Raw genomic sequence first — 19,477 nt, 5'->3', positions numbered from 1 at the left:
TAATGCGCCATCTTTGTTGTTATTAAAGTTTTTCTTTAATAATTACCTCAATTCTTTCTGTACAATTTTCGCAAGCGCGTAGACTTAAATTATATTCGGCAGGACTAATGAATTATTCATGAATTTTATTTTAAAAGTAATTGTTGAGGCTGAATATTTTTGGTAAAAGATATAGTATTTTAGCCATAAAATCGTGACAAGTGTGTTATAACAAAAAATATGGATATATAGTCTAAAAATATCCTTTCGTAACTAATTATATTAAAAAAATATCCGAGTTTTAAAAGGGTTACTACCGCCTTAACACTGATTGCTTTATTAAAAAAAATTTTATAAGTGAAAATTCGAGAATTGAACAAGTGTTTTATTCGATAAACGTGAAAAAAAATATTTTTAATAACATAAACGAAACATATGTTATGTCTATATTGTTCAAATCACAAATTTTCACTTATAAAATTTTTTATAGTCAGTTTTTAGTTTTATAGTCTCTAAAATATTGCCCTCTTTAGTTCAGGTGTAACATATGTGGACCTGGTAAAAAAAGGCGATATTGTTTTAATGACACTACAGGTGATTAAAAACTGATAGCTATATTCAACGCGTTTAAACAGCACGGTATAACTTTTAACCTCATATAAACCAAACCAAAAGTAGTTAAAATTTTAAAATCGTTAAAACATAGCCACATACATACAGATTTCAAAACTCACTCCACCACCAGAAGAAAAGCAAGATATGTTGATAATTTTAAATCCACTGCGTGTTTAATATAAACATTTATCAGCACAGTGAGCAACAAGAAAAACGGCTTCAAATTTGTGTGATAGACTCTTCTTTTGACGATGAATAAATTTTGTTTTAAAAACAGTTTAAAAAAATTGTAGATATTGTTATTTGAAGTCTGTTTTTTTTAAAAAAACAAAAAAAAACTGGCTTTTGCAACTTTGTCACAAGTGAATCTTTACAAAATAATCCTGATTTCTTCAAACCCAAACAAAATAGCTATCAGTTTATAAGTACAATATAACGTTTTGTTATCTATCTCTTCTGACATATATTACCCTTAGTAGGACGTATTGATCTTAAAAATTCGACCTATACTTTTGTCCTCAAGAAATATTTCTCGATATAAATAGACAAAACAATTTATATTGTATTACTATAAATCTCTCGCAAAACCAATACAAGGTTTGATTATAGAAAAAAGAAAAGGAGGTGCAACATACCTACTTTGTTCCCCCGACATGCATCATTTGTCACTAAAAATACATGCTTTCCACCGATTCCAATGTTAGAAGTGGAAAACAAAGTGCGAGTATCGAGGGATTGATTAAAATATTTTCTGTTACAATAACCCTCATTAAATCCTGTTAGCGCATCTTCAGTATCTAGTTCTTTGTATATTAGTATGGCGTAAGTCTCGTTGTGACTTGAAGCCAATATCATCTGAAAGGTATTTTTTTCAAGCGGTTTTCCATATGAAGAAATCTTATTGTATGTTACAACCAGTGCTTGCGTTGCATTGAAATCTTTTAACGTGAATCGGGATATATCTGTATTTGCCAACGATAAGGTTTTATTGCTGAATGTCTGCCGGTAAAACATATCACCGCCTATTGCTAGGTTATAGTCTAACGCGTAAGGTGCAATTAGAACTTCTTCCGTTATCAACGAATCCATTTGTGAATTAGTTGCATTGATTGTGAGAATTCCCTTGCTGTTGATCTAAAAGAAAAGACCAGTTATTTAAAGGCTACCCTTGTGTCCGCATATCTCCTGAACACATTCGTTTTTTAAGTTAGGTTACTTGCATAAAGATTCGGATCTTAGTGAGTGTTTAAGATTTGATTCTGGTGTAATGTCAATTTATAATTATTTAACTCGTTCAGCTAATCACATCACTGGTAATTTGTTCTACTATTCTCTTATTATTATCGCCCCTGCTTTATTGTGTTATAGCAAACAATGATGACCACTATACATTTGTATAGTCTAAAAGCTATAGTTGTAACGTTCTTTTCCGTACCTCTTTCTCTCGGGTTGATAATACATATATCACAAAAAAAACTAACATACATAAATTTTATTTGCCATGTTGGAAAACAGTAGCATGGTTTGATTTAGAGCAATACTTTCATTGTTGCTGGGATTAACTCTGATATCGCCATGTGACGACCCATACGGATACATTTCTAAGAAATACAATAAAATGTAATGATAAGAACTCATAAAAAGATAAGGAAGCGGCAGTCATATAAACAGTAATAAACCTGGACTTGAACATCTCGATGTAGCCAAATAAATATGTCTCCCTGGTATGCCAGTATTAGAGCTTTCATTCATTTTCATATTTCCATAATTTGTTTTTACTTTTGGTGGTAAACAATATGGCTCCACGATGATATTACCGCAACTAAAACGATTATCTACTCTGCCATAGGTCAAGATAACGTAGGTCACGTTTCCATTTGTAATTAAAATAATTTGAACATCATTATTTCCTTTTAAGCGGGGGGAAATTGGTTCCATACCCAGGAATGTAAAAATTATAGCTTGTGTCCCATTAAATGTTTTTTTTATGTGCGCAGTTACGTCTTTGCTTATCTCTCCTAGAATTCTGTCATCAAAAATTTCAACGTAATAGAGGCTTGCGATTTTAAGTTGCGGAGAATATGAACAAAGATGTGTGTATGCATTGGGATTTGATGCATCGGCTGCATTAAAAAGCAAGAAACCAGATACACCAACCTAAATATATAGATGTTATCTGAAAAATGCGTGGTTCAAAGTATTTGGTTAACCCTATTGCATAATAACGGTAAATCGCTTAACTTTAAGACCACGCCAAAGAAGTTTCAAATAAGAATTGTAGTTGCAGTTGTTATTTTAGTCATTATAGGAAATTGGTTTGTTTTGTTCTTAAATTTTAAATCTTTGATTGTGTAAACTTCATATTTCTATGTTTATATATATACACGAAAAAATGTAAAGGAAATTTAATATATTCTAAGTAGCTTCTATCATATCAGAATTCTCCGTCTATTTTTTAACTTGCTAAAATTTGAATTTTTTGCGCTAATTAATTTTCACAAATAAGAGAAAAGAAAAACGCTTAATGATACAGATACGTGCATCATAACCAAAAGTATAACAGTGAAAATATTGAGATTCTAAGTGTTGACGACTAAAACAGGTAATGTTTTGAATTGGTGTAGGTATTCTTAATACATCTTCTTTCCATTTTTATGTTGTTAAATCAGTTTTTGTAGACAATATTTCAGTTTTTGCGAAATTAATTTTGGCAAAAAGTTGACTATAGTAGCAAAGCAACTTAATTAAGAAATGAAGCACTTAAACTTACGTAAACATAACGTAGCTTTTGTGAGAACAGAAGCATTGGTTTTGTCAGAGTGAAAAATTGACCCTCAAATACTGTATCATATAATATTATATTATTTGACATCCGTGGGTAGAATCCTTGAGCTAAAAAAACAAGCATCAACAAAACTGCAAAATTTGTTTCACGAACATGTCTGAAATTATAATGAAAATATATTTAGTGAAGATTAATGAAAAACAATGTTTTTCTTCTAACAAGATCCGCCAATCTGCAGAATATTCAACACTACACTATAAATAGAGTATGTTTCAAACCTCTAGCGTCAATGCATTTTTCTGATGTCAGAAGTAAAACATATTCTTTTCTTGTTAGAGTTTGATCATATGTCCATCTAGATGTAGATCTTAGAGATATTCGTTCACTGTTACAGTAACGCTCTGAAAATCCACTGTATCCTTCAGATAAGATGTATCTTTCCCTTCCAACATATCTGAATATAGCGTATGATGCGGTTTGGTTTGATATAAGTATGGCTTGCGCCGTGTACACCTTACTAGGTTCGTTGTATTGTGGAACATTGATGTAGCTAATGATAACCATATGTGATCCTGTAAAGTTTTTTTCAGTTGAAGCTTCGACAGTTTGGCTTGCCTTAGCAAGTAAAGTTTCATTGAAAGATTCTCGAAAGTATATGGCACCCGTATTCCGTGTATCCAATTCTCTATTTATAAGAGAAATAACACGATGTGTTGATGGAATTGAAATCGGTGATTTCTCTTTAAGTGGTTCTTCAGCTGTTATTAAGCCATCAACGTTAACCTAAAATATAACAAAAACACCTTTTTTGCACCAAATAAGAATACAATACTTCATACATTCCACCAAATATTCAAGTTATATATACAATATTGAAAAACGGCATATTCATATATAGCATATGAAAGAATAGAATTTGAGATAGTTTATCCCTGAAAAATGTCTTACTCACGTTATTACGATTGATTATTGTCCAATAATGTTTTATCCTCATAATAGCAGATAAAAGTTAGAAGAAGTCCCGGATGGCCAGGTAATATAAAGCATTTCCAAAGAAAATTACAGCACATTGAATGTTCCTTGGACCATTACCCACCCCGATGTATCAGGGTTATATAGGTACTTACATAGATTGTTTGGAAATAGCTTGACATAAATAAAAATGGCCGTTTCAGTGTCAACATTTCAGAATAATTATAGCCCCTCGCCATTTCCTTATCACCTTCTTTTAAACCATACGGATATAATTCTAAATAGGAAAAAATAAAAAGTTACCTAATTATGTTATACCAGTGAATCTATACAACGGGTTTGCCGGTCCTTTATTACAATGTGAAAGTTTCTTACAGCTGCACAAAGAACATGAAAGCGTATATAAAAATCCACAACTACAAAATCATCGATAACAATGATACAGTAATGGATAGAAATTGTAATTGCAATAAAACGGAAAAATATCCAGTTGAAAATAAATGTTTAACAAAAAAACATTATTAACAAAGCAACCATAAATTCTAACATCCCCGACTATGAGCGCAAGGTTTACATTGGTCTGCCAGTGAAAACGTTTAAACAAAATTATACCAACCACAAAAATCTTTTAACACAGGTAAATACAAAAAAGACACGGAACTTTTAAAAGAAGTATGGCGTAAAAAAGATATTAATTATACACCATTAATCACATGGAAAATAATCAGACAATGTAATGAACTTGTCCCTAACTCCAAAGCGATTAAATGCAATTTGTGTTTAGCCGAGAAACTAGAAAGTACGATAACAAGGACTTCTAAACACACGATCAGAATTAATGTCAAAACGCAGGCACATCAATAAGTACAAACCTTGTGATACTAAGAATATAGGGATCGATGTCACTTTTTTTATAGATACCATTACATTGTCTTTTGATAACTTTCATTGTCTTTGTCAATTAAGTATCACCTTATTCAACTGAAGATTGAGAAAGCATGAAACTACAGTATTGAATGAAAATATTGTCTTTTTTTCTTTCCCGAGTGTATAAATATTATTATTATCAAAAAATAACTATTGCAGAGATACAGTTCCGTGATATCGATTTATTAGGCGTATTTGAAGGCGATTGAACTTCTCCTGTTCAAAAAAAAGAGAGTTCTTGGAATATTGATACCGTTATTGTGTAAGCATTTTGTGTAGGTATCCTCGTATAGTACCTTTTGATCAAAGATGTTTTAAATTTTCATATTATCATTGGTAACGAACGCGCATATACATACATTTACGATAATAGTAAAAATTATTAAGTTGCCTTACTAGCTACTTTGCAGAACGATGTTAAACGGTACACATGGCTTCCTTCTTTTCCAATATTTGATGATTTCAATAATGACCTACTGAGCTTTGGTGTTCTCAATTGTTTCCATCCACAATATGGCTCTGAGTATCCAACGAGTGCTCCATGTGTATCCAGACGTACATAATTTAGAATAACATACGTAGATGAGCCGTTGTATGCCAAAATCGTTTGATATGAATGGTACCTTCCAATTGAAGTCCTAGATGCTATTTTGATACAAGTCACTATCACAGCATGTGTGGTCGTAAAATTATCACGAGTATATCTCCTGACATCAGAACTGGCTAGACCAAGCGTGTTATGGTCAAAGGTTTCTCTGTAGTATATATCTCCAGGCTTGTCAAAATCAATTTCAATTTGATAGGGTAAAATAACAGTCTTTGCAGAGGGAAGCGTAGCAGAGAAAATCTTTTCAACTCCAATTGCACCCCTGACATTGATCTATGAATGGTAGTAATAAATGTGTTTTGAAAAATCATTTAGATTGCTAGAAGATTGTATGAGACTGAACTCAAAAAATATCATATGCCGTATTATAAAAAGTTCACGTGACTTTTAGGAGTCCGCGATAAAATGCCGAACATAGTATTGAACATGTGTATTGCTTAACCTCATTAATTCAGTGTGATAGATGAAGACAGACAAATAAATGATACGTGTTCATGAAGGTTGCAGTGCCGTGATGTCAAAATTCAGGACCTCTCCCCAAAAACTACATCATTTTATTAGACTGATTGATTTAAAAAATTCTACTGTTTTCACTGAATGTTTGTATTCATTTTGAAGTCGCCAAAAGATTCTCAGTGCGACATATATTGATTCCCGGTGCTTTTTATCTAAAGGAATTTTATACCCCTTTTTTCTCTAATTTCAAGCCTTTACAATTAAACTGCACCCTGGCGATATCATTTTAAAATTATTTTGAGAATAATTAGAAAGCCAGATGTACAAATAGTAAAAAATAACAACAGGTGGATAATATAGAAAAATCAGAATAAAATATCAAAAGTAATGATTTTTTAGAATCTTCACTTATAAAATCGTAAATCTTCTAATAAACACCCGCAGCGTTTTAAGGAAGGAGGCATTTATTTAAAAAATTCAGTTTTGTATTTATACAAGTTTTTTTTTTTGTTTACTAAGGTTCTCTAAAAAATATGAAAATTGTTTTTTAAATTGTTTTTTCTGTATCTTCATTCAATATGTGATTCTGTGGAATCCACAATAAAAGGGTTTGTTTTCACACGATTGTAGTGAAGTATGGTTTGATCTTTAAAAAGATATTCCTTGGGGTACGTCTATTGGAGGGAGCGTTAATTAAAAGGGACGTTTACTAAATATTTTGGTTTTCAGAGAGGGCGTTTAATAAGATCGATGTTTAAAAAAAGGGGGCGTTGTTTAATGGTACATTGTAAATTATTAGTAAAAAAAGCTTACGTGCAGCTCCTCTCCAGGTGCTGAAAACAGCAGCATTGACTTTGAAAGTTTAAGCACTGTAATTTTATTGTGCGAAGTATTTAACTTTATATCTCCAACTTCTTTACCATACGGGTACAATTCTAAATTAATAGATTAGCCATAAAGTTTATTTTTTCAGTCTGCTACAATGAACGTTTTAAATCCTAGCTCATACTAGCAACGCAAGCACAAACGCAAGAGAGAGGCTGTGAACATCATCGACGCAGATATAAATTTTAACCAGTCTTAGCTTCCAATATAGCATGTATAGTCATAGCCAAAAGTCATAGCTCACATCAATAACAATAAACGGTTATGTTGATGTTTTTTTGTATGTGGAACATCTACACTTATTCCCTTGGATTCGGCATCCCCTCCCCTTCTCCGTCTCTCACAAACACCTTTTTAAATTTGATATTTTCTTAATCTTTGATATTTTTTGTAGTTAGGTCACGGCATAGCTACATTCACTTATTGAGAGTTTATGTCGAGTTGGTTACTATGCGTAATTATGCGCATGCGCTGTTGAAAGCGTGTCTAATGTGAATTCTGCAATACTTTTCTTTTTCTGTGATTTTGGCATCGCAAAATAGCAATATTCACCAAAAAGTAGTCCTTGTGGGGAAATTGTGAAAAGAAGGAAATAAAGGTATGCTACAGTTGAATCCCTCTGAAGCGGACACCATCGGTGTAAAAAAATTGTCCGCTTTGGCGGGATGTCCGCTTTATAGATATTGTGCCGAAAATGTAGTTTTAGACGGGATTTTGGGATACTTCACGACTAATGTAAACGTTAGATTTTAATGTTCGGACGCATTTCAGTATTCTTTTAAAAGGAATGAATTAAAAACATGTTCACACGCTTCGAGTAAAATAATCTTTGATTGAAGATGCTCGATATTTTTTGTGATAGTAGACAAAATTTCTTGGCTTTCATCGTCAAAGACTAGACATCACTTCTTGTCTGCTTTAAGAGAGTGTTTACAATAAAAATTTTCATTTCGTGCAAAAAAACTGTCCGCCTTAACGAGTGTCCGCTTTATGATCGTCCGTTTTATAGAGATTTTTTTATTAGAGTTTAACCTAAAATCAATCCGTTCCTAGAGTCACTGTCCGTCTTAACGAGATATCTACTTTAAAGGGTGTCCGTCTTAACGAAATTTTACTGTATAAGCATAAATTAGTTGCCTCAATTTTTTTGCATTTAATGTATGTGTATTATTACGGTGCACTGCCGGTAAAATTTTCCGCTTTACACAGAACTTGTCAAAAATATAGTTTTAGGCAGACTTTTGACCGAAAAAAAACTTCTCAAGTTTTTTTTCACAAGATTATGCTTTTCGGTATGAAGCATTATTTCTAACAAAAAAAGACTATTAAAAATAAGAAAGTATTCTCTGATTGATGACTGTTTTTGTTTATTCTTGTGATTATTGACAATATATATTGACCGTTGAATGAGAAGAAAAGTACATAAAAAAGTATTTGATTTTAGCGCCATAAAATTTAAGAAGTGAACTATAAAAACCCCACATATAACCAGATGAGGAGATATGGCGCTTTATAAAGATTTCGTTTAAAATGATGAATGTACAATATAAAACTTTTGAAAGTTTTTTTCTGGTAAAGTAATTGCTCTTGTGACTTTAATAAACTCTTGTTACATTTACTCATATTACAAGAATTTGCCCGTCGTGAGGTATTCCTTGATTCCATATTTCATGCATCATTGTTCGCCGGTTAGTATGAAGTAATGCGGTGCGTACTAAATAAAGCTGTTCGTTAAACATTCTGAACAAAGGGATTACGGTTATTAATACAGAGACCAGCCGTACGACCTGCTAAATAAAAAGCCCGTGTTCAATTATGCGTGCAAGTGAGTTTGTAACTAATCTATATTTTAAAATGCAAACCAACCAAAACGTTCGCTTACCTAGCCCATAACCGATATAAAAGCACATCAATCCAACTATAACTTGCTGCATCTTTAAAAATATCATTCTGGTCATAAAAATATAACAACCATTTGTGAAGATAAAAACTGTACGCACTTGAACAAACGGCGAACATTAGAAGACTGTTTAGCAGATGTAATTTTAATTGCAAGACGAATATAGAAGAAGAAGCAATTATCAATAATGTTTAATTTGACATTCATAAACGAAATAATAGCCTGAAGATTTAATTGTAAAAAAAAGTTTTAACCACACAAAGAAGTTTTTGCCAAAAACTTTTTTCTTAGCACCTGTCATAATGTGCTTATTTTAACACATTGTTGTTAGTATTTATCATCAGCACGAAAAAATTAATACGATTTCACATATTTTACATTAAAAATATGACTGCGCAAAATTTTTAGGAGCTTGTTTAGTGAAAGAAAAAAATAAATGTTTAATAGAGAACATTCGAATTTTAAAAATATTGTCGACTGTTATAAAAATAAAACTTTTTAAAACAAGGACCGGGTATATGTAAACAAGGTTGTTTTGTTAATTTCGTCTGTTGGTTATATAAATGCCATTTTATTGTCTTCAATTTTCAGACATATGTACTTTTTTTTTCAATTACGTAGTGTTCACGAAAAATTAACTTTTATTGTTTCGTTACTTTGTTTTATCTTTCTGGGTCATGCATTATTAACTGTTTAAATTGATTGTTTAAGATTGTGTATTGTTTAAGATTAATTATTGTTTATTGTTTAAGAATGAATTAGCGCATGTAGTAATCAAAAATTAAGAAATTCGCCAAAAGTGAAATGACATTGTCACATAATATTATCCGGAATAACCCTAATACGTTGTTGAACACAGAACCTTATAAAACGCGATTGAAATTGAACAGTCGCCTGTTGAGTATATCAAATTTCAATGATTTATGCTCGATTTATTTGATAAATCGCGCTTGTTCTTAAAGAAAATCGTTATATTTGTTTTTCGTGTTTTTATTTTTCGTACTTTAATATGTAACCGAGAACCTAAAAACCTCAAAAAAATATTTTTCAATTTTCCCCGGTACTTTAAGCCTATTTGGTACGGGGTAATTCGAACATGTTACGACCGAGGGAGGACGGGTTCGCCTAAAACATGTCCTATATATCACCATCTGCACGTTCTGGAGCAATTTTTTACATTCTATGTAAAGTTTCTAAAAGCTAAATAAAAGTTATTTAACATATTTTCCTAGCTAAAATAGAAACAGGAGCAAGTTCTACAGTGTGAAAACATTCAAAATTTTTTGGTGATTTCTTCTTGTTGATTCCTGTGTTTTTTTAAAATTGTTCTTACAAAAAAGAATATCCTCCAGGTAAATAAAATTCATAAGATAGATATGCAAACAAAGAGAACTTTAATGTGGTGTGAGTTATATCTAAACATTTTTGTAGATAAACTTCTTTTTTGTATATATATAGCAAAAATTAAAATTGAAACGTAAAATATTTTAGAAAGAGATGATTTATATCCTAGAAAATTCGATGAGAAATATTGACACCTAACAAGAATTGAAGCAGGTCTATGTGCTGTGCTACATAATTCTGTTGAACATAATTTTCGTCATAACTGTCGAAATCGGTAAATAGGGACAAATTTTGGCCCAACTTACGAAACATTAATTCATCGCAATAATATTGCAACGATTGTCCAAGAAGATTTATTAGCAAGTTTTATTTAGAAATAAAGGGAGAGTTTTGCATTTCAACATGTTTAGCTACCTAGCTACCTAGCTAGCTAGCTAGCTATAATACGAGTGGGGATATTAAATATTTGTTATAAAATTTTTTTAATCGTTTAGAACTTTGTTTTCACAATTCTTTTTTATTATTGTTAACATGGGTCCAGATTGTTTTTTTTTCAAATTCTTTAGGCTCCGCGATTTTTTATTATATTTTTGGTGAAGATTTAAAGCGCCAGACTTAAAATTATAAGCTGAATAAAGCACCTGTCCGCGCTTCGCAGATACTACAATAGAAAAAGTATAGTCTGCTCTCTTTTTCTCTTTCTATTCCTCCCAGGATAAAATAATAGCATTCTTTTTCTTTCTTCTTGCAGGAATTAAATAAAATAAAAGCAAACCTTATCTAAAAAATGATAAATGTTAAACAATCTAAAATCCCGAATTGTATGAACAGCCTTTTATTAACACTTGCTGTTTTGCATGCAAACCTTCTCCACAAATGGAGTAGACAAAAAGTGGAAAAGCCTCAATCAAAATGGTACTGGAATTTTCTGCAGTCAAGGTAAACTTTTAAATTAGCAATTTTCTGTACTTATAGTATGGAACACTAATCAGAAAATGTATTTGGTGATCAATTTTGGATATATTAGGATTAATATTATCAGCCTGTCGGTTTCGAAATAGCTAAACATTGGGAGATTGCTTTTAGTAGTTACCCGCACCGAAGAAAACGTAAGTTACTAATGCTTCGAAGTTACTTGGCCATTCAGTCAATTTAAGTCTCAGCATGCAGCTGTCAGCAGCAGAAATTCCTCATCGCAACAATGCTTATAGTCATTTGATCTAATGGCGAAATTTTAAAAAAATTATGCGTAGAAAAACAGCCTATTAGAATTAACGACAGACAAGAGCAAAGAAAACAAGTCCGTCATGAATATTATTATATGCTGTGTAAAAAAGCTGGGATGAAAACAAAATACCCTTTACTTTGAGGCACAATAATTGTTCACAACAAATATAAATAATACGCGACAACTTCACAAAAACGGTTTAACTATCCCGAATTTATTTCTACTGGTTTGTAAGAAGTTCACATCGGAGCTTGGAGAAAGTTTTAATTTATTATTTGGAGGAAGAACACCTGCACGATTTTTACATTTTCAAGCAGGAATAGATAGTGCACTGGTCCGTTTGCACTAGCAAGACCTTTACCAAATAAAAGATTCAGGTTAACGAGAGTTTTCTTGAAAAACAGGGGCAGTATCTTATCTTATTTCCATGGAAATTAAGCATGGTAAATAAGTGGTGCAAAGCGCGCATCTCTTGGCAAAACAATTTTCTGGTGCAGTCTAATTTATATTAGTTTTACATGATGACACTAAGATTTTAAAGGCTTAGACTGTTTCCAAATTATGTATAAGTTTATGATAAGTTGGAGTACATCCTCCAGATAGAGAAAAAGTATTAACGTATCCATCTCTTCACTCTCCATATTTTTAAAATTACTTTAACTATGAAATTTCTTATATATTTGTTTCAAAATTTTGTCAAGGTGGCCATACCAAACCGGAAATATTGAGGTTATATTTGACCCAAAAAATTATTTTTCTTTAATTTATATACAAGTAATATGATTTATGTACCAACCCTATGGATACTTTAATGTTTTTATCCACCATTTTGTCCTAAAATGGCCTGCGAAGCATTGAAGGAAATATCAAGTTAAGAATCAAGAATTTTGTTAAATACGACAATTTTATTTAGAGTTAAATGTTTCAGGCAAGTGCTTTATACTTTTCTTTAGTTGAGTGGACTTGCGCTTTAGCCCATTTCTCCAAGTTTTACGGCAGAATTTTTTAAAGATAGTAGAAACTTGCCAAAAATTAAATGGCTAATAATTAATAGCTAACGATGACAATTTCTGATGAAATGTGTTGCTAATTAGTTGGCATAAAATGGAATGGGATTTAGATAGTTTTCCCGCTGATGTAATAAATGTAATAAATCTAAGCAATATACAGCTCGCAATCTGCGTATTCCCAGTAAACATAAAGACGTCACAAAGACTTCTTTATGTTGTCCCTGCCAGACCAGACGAATCACGTTCGAAATAAACGTCCTAAAGACGTGCTCATTTGGTCTCTGTAAGACCAGTATTGACAAGCACGTAAGATAAGCTGTAGAAGAAAGTAAGAGATATTCCATACAAGATCCGACAGAAGAAAGATTAAAGATATCGAAGTCGTTAGGATTGTAACATTTTTGAAGAACAACGCGATATATACTTAAACCTGCTACCCTTCAGTCTTTTCCCAGTCTCGGATTGCTGCTGTCGCGAAAATCCAATACCAAGTTTAACCTGTAACACTTGTGCTTTCTTTGGTTTATATGAGGCCAAATAAAGTCGGAAATATTATTCGCCATTTAGTCGGCAAAGGCTTTCCCGACGGTTCTAAAAGTAAGGTCGTAGCGCATGCGCATAAAAATCGTGTGCTTGAAGTTCGTACTTTTTCAGCGACACACAGTGGCTGTAAATTTTTGACGCTATTTTGACTAAAGTTAAATAAAGAAGACTACTAACATGTGATTTTATACGAAACAGCAATCGATAACAATAAGAGAAAAGAAGAGAAAGCCTGTAGAGACAACACGGCCTGATCTATACTCATTGTAGTAAATATATGTAACTTGTGCTCTTTTAAACTTCCTCCTAAAAAGAGGGATTTACACTGACTGCTTAGTGACATGTATAACATTGTAAATTTGCCCGAAATTTGATTGCTGCCGCTGCGAAATCAAATACCAGGTTTAATCTGTAATGTTTGTTTTCTTTGGTAGAATGAGGCAAAATAAACAAAAATGGGGTAGAATATTTCTTCTCTTTTCATGATTTTCTTTATTTTCTTCCACAACATTAGCAATTTTCAGACCCTTGATTCGCAAAGAAATCTTTCCTTTATGGTACACGATTTTTCTTGTTTTCGATTTCTGTATTTATTGGATCAGCTTGTTTTATCAAACAATACTTCACTCTCCGTCTCTTAATACACTCTCCATCATAAAACGATTTAGTAACTTAAAATAAAACGCTCTTTGCTCTCTGGGATAACTTAAAAGTCCTTTGAAACGTTCAATTAACTATTTATACTTCATATCAGTTAAACAAATAAAAATGAAGAAATATAAAGTTGACAGTAAAATAAATAAAAAGAGCCTACAGCAATTTATATTTTTTATGTAAACATTGCATGAAAAAAAATACGACTCTAATAATATTCTTTCGGCTGTTGTTTTCTCTCGTGACAGGAAGAAATATAAAAGGTGGGAAACAATTTTATTCTCATTCCATTTCTCGTTAGTATTTTTTGGAAATTCTACAACATTTCGTGAGCCACAAGGCACTACAAGTTCTACTTCAAAAATCGTGGCCACAATTTACTATTAACAGACATTGTTGATATAAAAAAAAATGTAAAATGAAATTATTTTATCAAGATGAATTCTCTTTACTTCATTTTGTATATATAACAACGACATCATATTTTCATAATACTTTAACGTTTGCCTTTAATAGGAGATATTTATGTTGAAAAAGCTCATGACATGTACCAATACTTAATAAAAATGTTCTACCCCTTTCTGCATTTCCTTTGTTGCAAGCAAAGATGAAATAAAACATAGCTGTAGATAAAGCAGAAAAAACATTACCCTGAGTTGCTGTTTCTTCCTTGTATCCTTTACATGCATTTTTTTATAAATACAAAAGAATGACCAATACATCTCCATGATTTCACAACAAGTTACATCTCCATGATTTCACAACAAGTCACATCTCCATAATTTACATCAAGTTAAAACTTTTAAATTACAATTTACATGCCAGCTACTAAATGGATCGTTTATTTTTATACATACTTTGTCTGCGAGGAATAAAGTGTAAAAAAAATTTATTTAAGTTACTAAAGTTAAATTATATTTCATTTTGTAATTGTTTTGTTTGTTTATCCTTTGTTTCTAACTAAACATTCCTTCACTTGCAAGGGCTGCTTTCTGTTTTTTTTAGATTTCGGCTTGTCAATTTCGATGGGAAATGTATTGTGATCCAGTACCTCCTCCCACCGAGCTATCTATTTTTACGGCAACGATCTCGTCCATCATTACTCTTCTGTCAATTATTGGAAATGGAATCATTATCTTCGTAATCATACGAAATCCGCTGAAGAATCTTAGAACTCCATTTAACTTTTTCCTGGTTAATCTGGCAATCAGCGACTTAATTATTGGCTCAATCACGTCACCATTGTCTATTTATGCGCATGCGCGAGAAAGTGTGGGCAAATTGCATAACAACACTAAAGTAACATTCCAGTTGACATATTTCATTTCTATTACCGCAAGTATATTGAGTCTGGGAGTTTTATGCGCAGATCGATTCATTGCTATAATATATCCCATGAGACATAGAATTCACTTAAGTTTAAAAAAATGTGTTTTCATTGCCATTGGTATTTGGTTGTTTTCGGTAACCGTACCTTTTATCTACTTCAAGGTTGGTTTCGTTGAATACTTGCTAATATATGCAAGCACGTGCGTTCTATTGGCTTTCATTTTTATGTGTTTGACATACGTTAAGGTTTATAAATTCTTACGACAAAAGACCTCAGAGCTCCGTCAACTGATGACAACAGAAGAATCATCGGACGAAAAATTCCGGCTTAAAAGATTACTAATGGAGAAGAAGGTTACGAGAGCTTTCCTGGTGATTCTCGTATTGTTTATATGCACATACTTGCCGGCTTCTATTATGATATACATTATCTATTTTTGTCAGCACTGCGATTGCACGTTCATTCATATCCTAAGAGATCTGGAAATAGTTTTTATTTTGTCCAATAGCTGCATGAATCCGTTTGTATGCACAATACGATTGGTTAATTTTAGAAAATCAATTAAAGCATTGTTTTCATCCAAAGTACATGAATCATCTTGTTCGAACCAAACGTGAGTTATAAAAAATGCTGTTTTAAAGGACTTCATATTCTGTATTTTTAAAAAATGTTATTTTACAATTACATGGCAAATTTAGCATCTACAAGCAATTCACGCTTGTCCTGTTCATTTTTTTGTTCAACTTTTAGGTCATTTTTGCATTTATATTGGAAGTTTTTTTATTTTAGCAAAGAAAACGACATGAAACGTGCTTATTTGAAGTAAAACTTTCCGGGGATTCACGTGGAGCTCGCTATAATATTTTTAAAAGTTTTTTTCCTGCCAAACGTAACGAAAAGCCATTTCTTGAGCACTGAAACATCAATTAGTTCATGATCATCATGAACATCAATTAGTTCATAGAAAAGTTGGAAGTGATAACCATTTAGGAATGAAATAGACCTAGAAATTTGTGGAACAAAATAATATACAGTATACCCTCCGTTCCTTGAGTGGACACTCAAGAATCGGAGGAGAAGTGTACTACTTAGCAGGCGTCCTTAAGCGAATCTCCTCATAAGTAGGAGTTTCATTAAATAGCTTAGTTTGTTCTAGTTATCGAAAAAGATTTTAAAAAACTAAAAGACATCTTAGAGGGATTCGTATATTCATAATCAAAATATGGTGATAGTAATTTTGTTTAATTTTTCAACTTTCTATTTTGTCTTAGCTGCGACATAACTGCACTTTCATAAAACTCGAAAAAAATTTATTTTGTTTACAATATCTTTCTTTCGAATCATTGCAATGTCTTCAGTCTCGGAATAATATGAAGTAATTCTATTGGATTTCCCACTTAAGCGAATTTAATGCTCAAAGAGCGGGAAAAAAACGTACTACCAATCGGGCGTCCTACGTATTGGGCGTGTCACTTAAGCAAAGCTTTTCTGCTTGAAAATGGTAAGGAAGTTCAAGGGATGGAGAAAAAGCGTACTATATAGCGGGCATCCTACTTATTCGGGGTCCCACTTAACGAGAGTATACTGTACTAGAGTTTCAATAGAAATAATAAAAATCATGCAAGGGAAACATAAAGAACAAAAACTTTCACGTTTTGCTATCTTGTTATCGCCCGGAAAAAAATATCTTCATAAAAAGAAAATAATTAACAAAGAGGTGGCTAGCCACTGCAATGATGAACTCAACATGTTACGTCTTGGTAAACAAACTAGAAGTTATAATCCTCTACAGAAAATACATCCAGAAGCATAATTCTCCCTTCTTTAAGGAATTATTTAAAAAAAAAACTAAAAAAAACGACGCAACACGTGAAAAGATGAACAGAACTTTAATCAAGGGCAGGTAGGTTTCGACCCATATTCCTGAACCTACGTACCCTGGATGTCTAGCTGTGTCACCTCGAAAAGGTCCGCGGACGGTCATCAGCAGAAAACCTTTTCATCCTTGGGTTCCATATAAAGCTCTGCTACCAGCTGTTTATATCTTTCCATCACAAAAAGATTGGATAACGTTTTTGTAATCTGGACAGTTATTCGGCAAGGTATTTCTAGACCACCTGGCACCAAAAGGGACCTTCTCTGATGTTTCCCTGTAAATTGAACAGAAGGAGTTGCTCCTCGGTCAATTAAAAACTTTGTGAATTGCGAAATTTCTTTTGGTAAAAGAGCTACTCCTGCATCGTTTCTAAGTTCACAAACTTTGATTGCATACCGGTTAAATGCATTGTCTTTGTCGTGATGATGAAAAAAAATCCCATTGAACATCGGCCGAAAAGGAATGACATCGGTAAATATGCAGCGCAAGGCAGAAATACTGCGGCAGTCAGAAGGTATTCAACAAGAGAAAAGTCGTTGAATGAGAGCAATGCTAGAAAATTTAAAAAACTTAATTCGAAAGAGCTGAAGAAAGGTGAAAATATGTTAAAGGCAAACTAGTACTAATTCAGAAGGTTCATGCGCGGATCGTTTGGTCAAAAATTCTAAAACTCCAAATTTCATAATTTTGTATCGTAACCGTTGTAGTAGTTCCTGGACTTTGAGTCTGTGTTTTATAACGATTCAGTATCCACAGAATTGATTCTTATTCCACACTCTTATTAATTCCTGAAGTTTTCCCTACCAAGACATCATTTTTTGGAAACTTGTTTACCTATCTCTAATTTTGTTTTCTTATAATAAGCATCAAATTAATGTACTACACTACTATGTCGTTTTCACTGATTTTAAACCACAACTGCAGGTAATTCATTTTTAAACGAATTCGATTTTGCTAGCTAAAATTTCTACTTTTTTTTTTATCGTTAAATTTTTTTTCTGTTCTATTGAAAATCACAAACACAATAAAACGACTTTTTTTTTAAAAAAAAGAAACTATCCATTGTTCATTGGAAACAAAATTAAAAACACGTGGCAGCCGTTTATAAATTTGTTTAGTATCCGAACAAAGAAGAGAATTATCAATTAGTTTGCTTTTAAAAAACGTTTAAGTGTCAACTTATATGGGTTTTTTTATATCAACTGGGCCTTCGATACATGTAAAAATAATTCCTCTTGGGTTTGTCTTTTCCTACTCCAAAATAACACCACTCAGTAATTCTCAAAGAATCTTAAGATTTGTATGCTTCAATGTTTTTAAGTTATTCTACTGATTTGCTTGTTAAAATTATTCACGAAAACAACAGAACCTATTGATGGACTATGCTGGCTTTTAAAAGAGTTAGGTACTGACTGAAGCCGATTTCTTGTACAACAAAATCTTGTATTCTCTCAATTACATTTAATTTTACTTTTTCTATTCTACTGAAAGTTTCTCGAAGATTAAAAGTCTTCATTTAAATGAAAGAATTATCCACTTGTTTAAAACAGAAATAGAAACAGGTGGTGGCCGTTTATGGTTTGTTGACCAACCTATTTACATTTGAACAAAGAAGGGAATTATCTATCGAAACGAATGAATATGAAGCAATATATGTCGACATATTTTAAAAGAAACAATGCAGATGTTATGCACTAACCGCCTGCTATCAACTTTTTCAAACTGTAAAAAAATAATGATATAATTATATGCAGATTTAATAACTTGTAAACAAGAAACAAGTCTAGGCGCCTGTGAGCTTGTCAATGTATATTACCTTTAAACAAAAAACTATTCAAAAAACTAATTATTAATTCTTGAATTTCACTAATCCTCCCCACTCGCTTGCGTCCATCCACTTGTGTTATTTCTTTAGTTTATTTTGCGAAGGAAAAATAAAATAAAAAATATTGACGTACGATCGTTTCTCGCCCCCGCGAACATTGAACGTCGTCTTTAAAAATCCTGATATGTCGTACTTTTTAAGAAAGTCCGAGCTATTGAGACTTCAGTTATGACACGAATTTCTATGTACTTGTGTTAATACTTGGAACAAAATTTAAATTATCTCTTCGTACTAAAATGGCGGAGGAGGTGTATCAGTATCAAGTTTTTTTCAAAGTGAAAAATTTAATTTAAAAGCATTACTAAACAATGAGAGTGTAAAATAAGACATCATAAAGTAATACTGCTTACATGACAATACTTCAATAGCTGGGAAAGTTTAATAAAGATAGAGAAGTAGCTAGCTAACACACTACTAAAATGCTCTCTCAATTATTGCTTTCTCCATACTGTATACTAAGATTACATTTCTGCTTTTGTAA

At 32.2% G+C, this 19,477-nt stretch overlaps 2 protein-coding genes across 2 annotated transcripts in view; one reads left to right on the top strand and one right to left on the bottom strand.

The window, feature by feature from the left end:
- LOC130629768 (uncharacterized) overlaps positions 1-9,268 on the bottom strand; it is a 30,699-nt gene extending 21,431 nt beyond the window's left edge. Inside the window, exons 1-9 of the mRNA XM_057443107.1 lie at positions 9,109-9,268; positions 7,155-7,276; positions 5,675-6,158; positions 4,507-4,628; positions 3,658-4,162; positions 3,365-3,486; positions 2,274-2,751; positions 2,080-2,195; positions 1,230-1,728 (exon numbers count right to left, since the gene is read on the bottom strand). Coding sequence (XP_057299090.1) covers positions 1,230-1,728; positions 2,080-2,195; positions 2,274-2,751; positions 3,365-3,486; positions 3,658-4,162; positions 4,507-4,628; positions 5,675-6,158; positions 7,155-7,276; positions 9,109-9,184 — 2,524 coding nt within the window. The 5' untranslated portion in view covers positions 9,185-9,268. The remainder of the gene's footprint in view (positions 1-1,229; positions 1,729-2,079; positions 2,196-2,273; positions 2,752-3,364; positions 3,487-3,657; positions 4,163-4,506; positions 4,629-5,674; positions 6,159-7,154; positions 7,277-9,108) is intronic.
- Positions 9,269-13,807: 4,539 nt separating this feature from the next.
- LOC130626869 (melanocortin receptor 5-like) lies at positions 13,808-15,979 on the top strand. The gene is made up of 2 exons (XM_057441347.1): positions 13,808-14,168; positions 14,911-15,979. The coding sequence occupies exon 2, from the start codon at positions 14,938-14,940 to the stop codon at positions 15,850-15,852; it is 915 nt and encodes a 304-aa protein (XP_057297330.1). The 5' UTR covers positions 13,808-14,168; positions 14,911-14,937; the 3' UTR covers positions 15,853-15,979.
- Positions 15,980-19,477: the final 3,498 nt, after the last annotated feature.

Source organism: Hydractinia symbiolongicarpus, chromosome 2 (assembly GCF_029227915.1).
Source record: "Hydractinia symbiolongicarpus strain clone_291-10 chromosome 2, HSymV2.1, whole genome shotgun sequence".
Classification (NCBI taxonomy): Eukaryota; Metazoa; Cnidaria; class Hydrozoa; order Anthoathecata; family Hydractiniidae; genus Hydractinia; species Hydractinia symbiolongicarpus.
This window is presented reverse-complemented; position numbering and strand designations above follow the sequence as displayed.

Coding starts and splice junctions, on each gene's coding strand:
- LOC130626869 (XM_057441347.1), top strand. CDS start 14,938: ATGTATTGTGATCCAGTACCTCCTCCCACCGAGCTATCTATTTTTACG.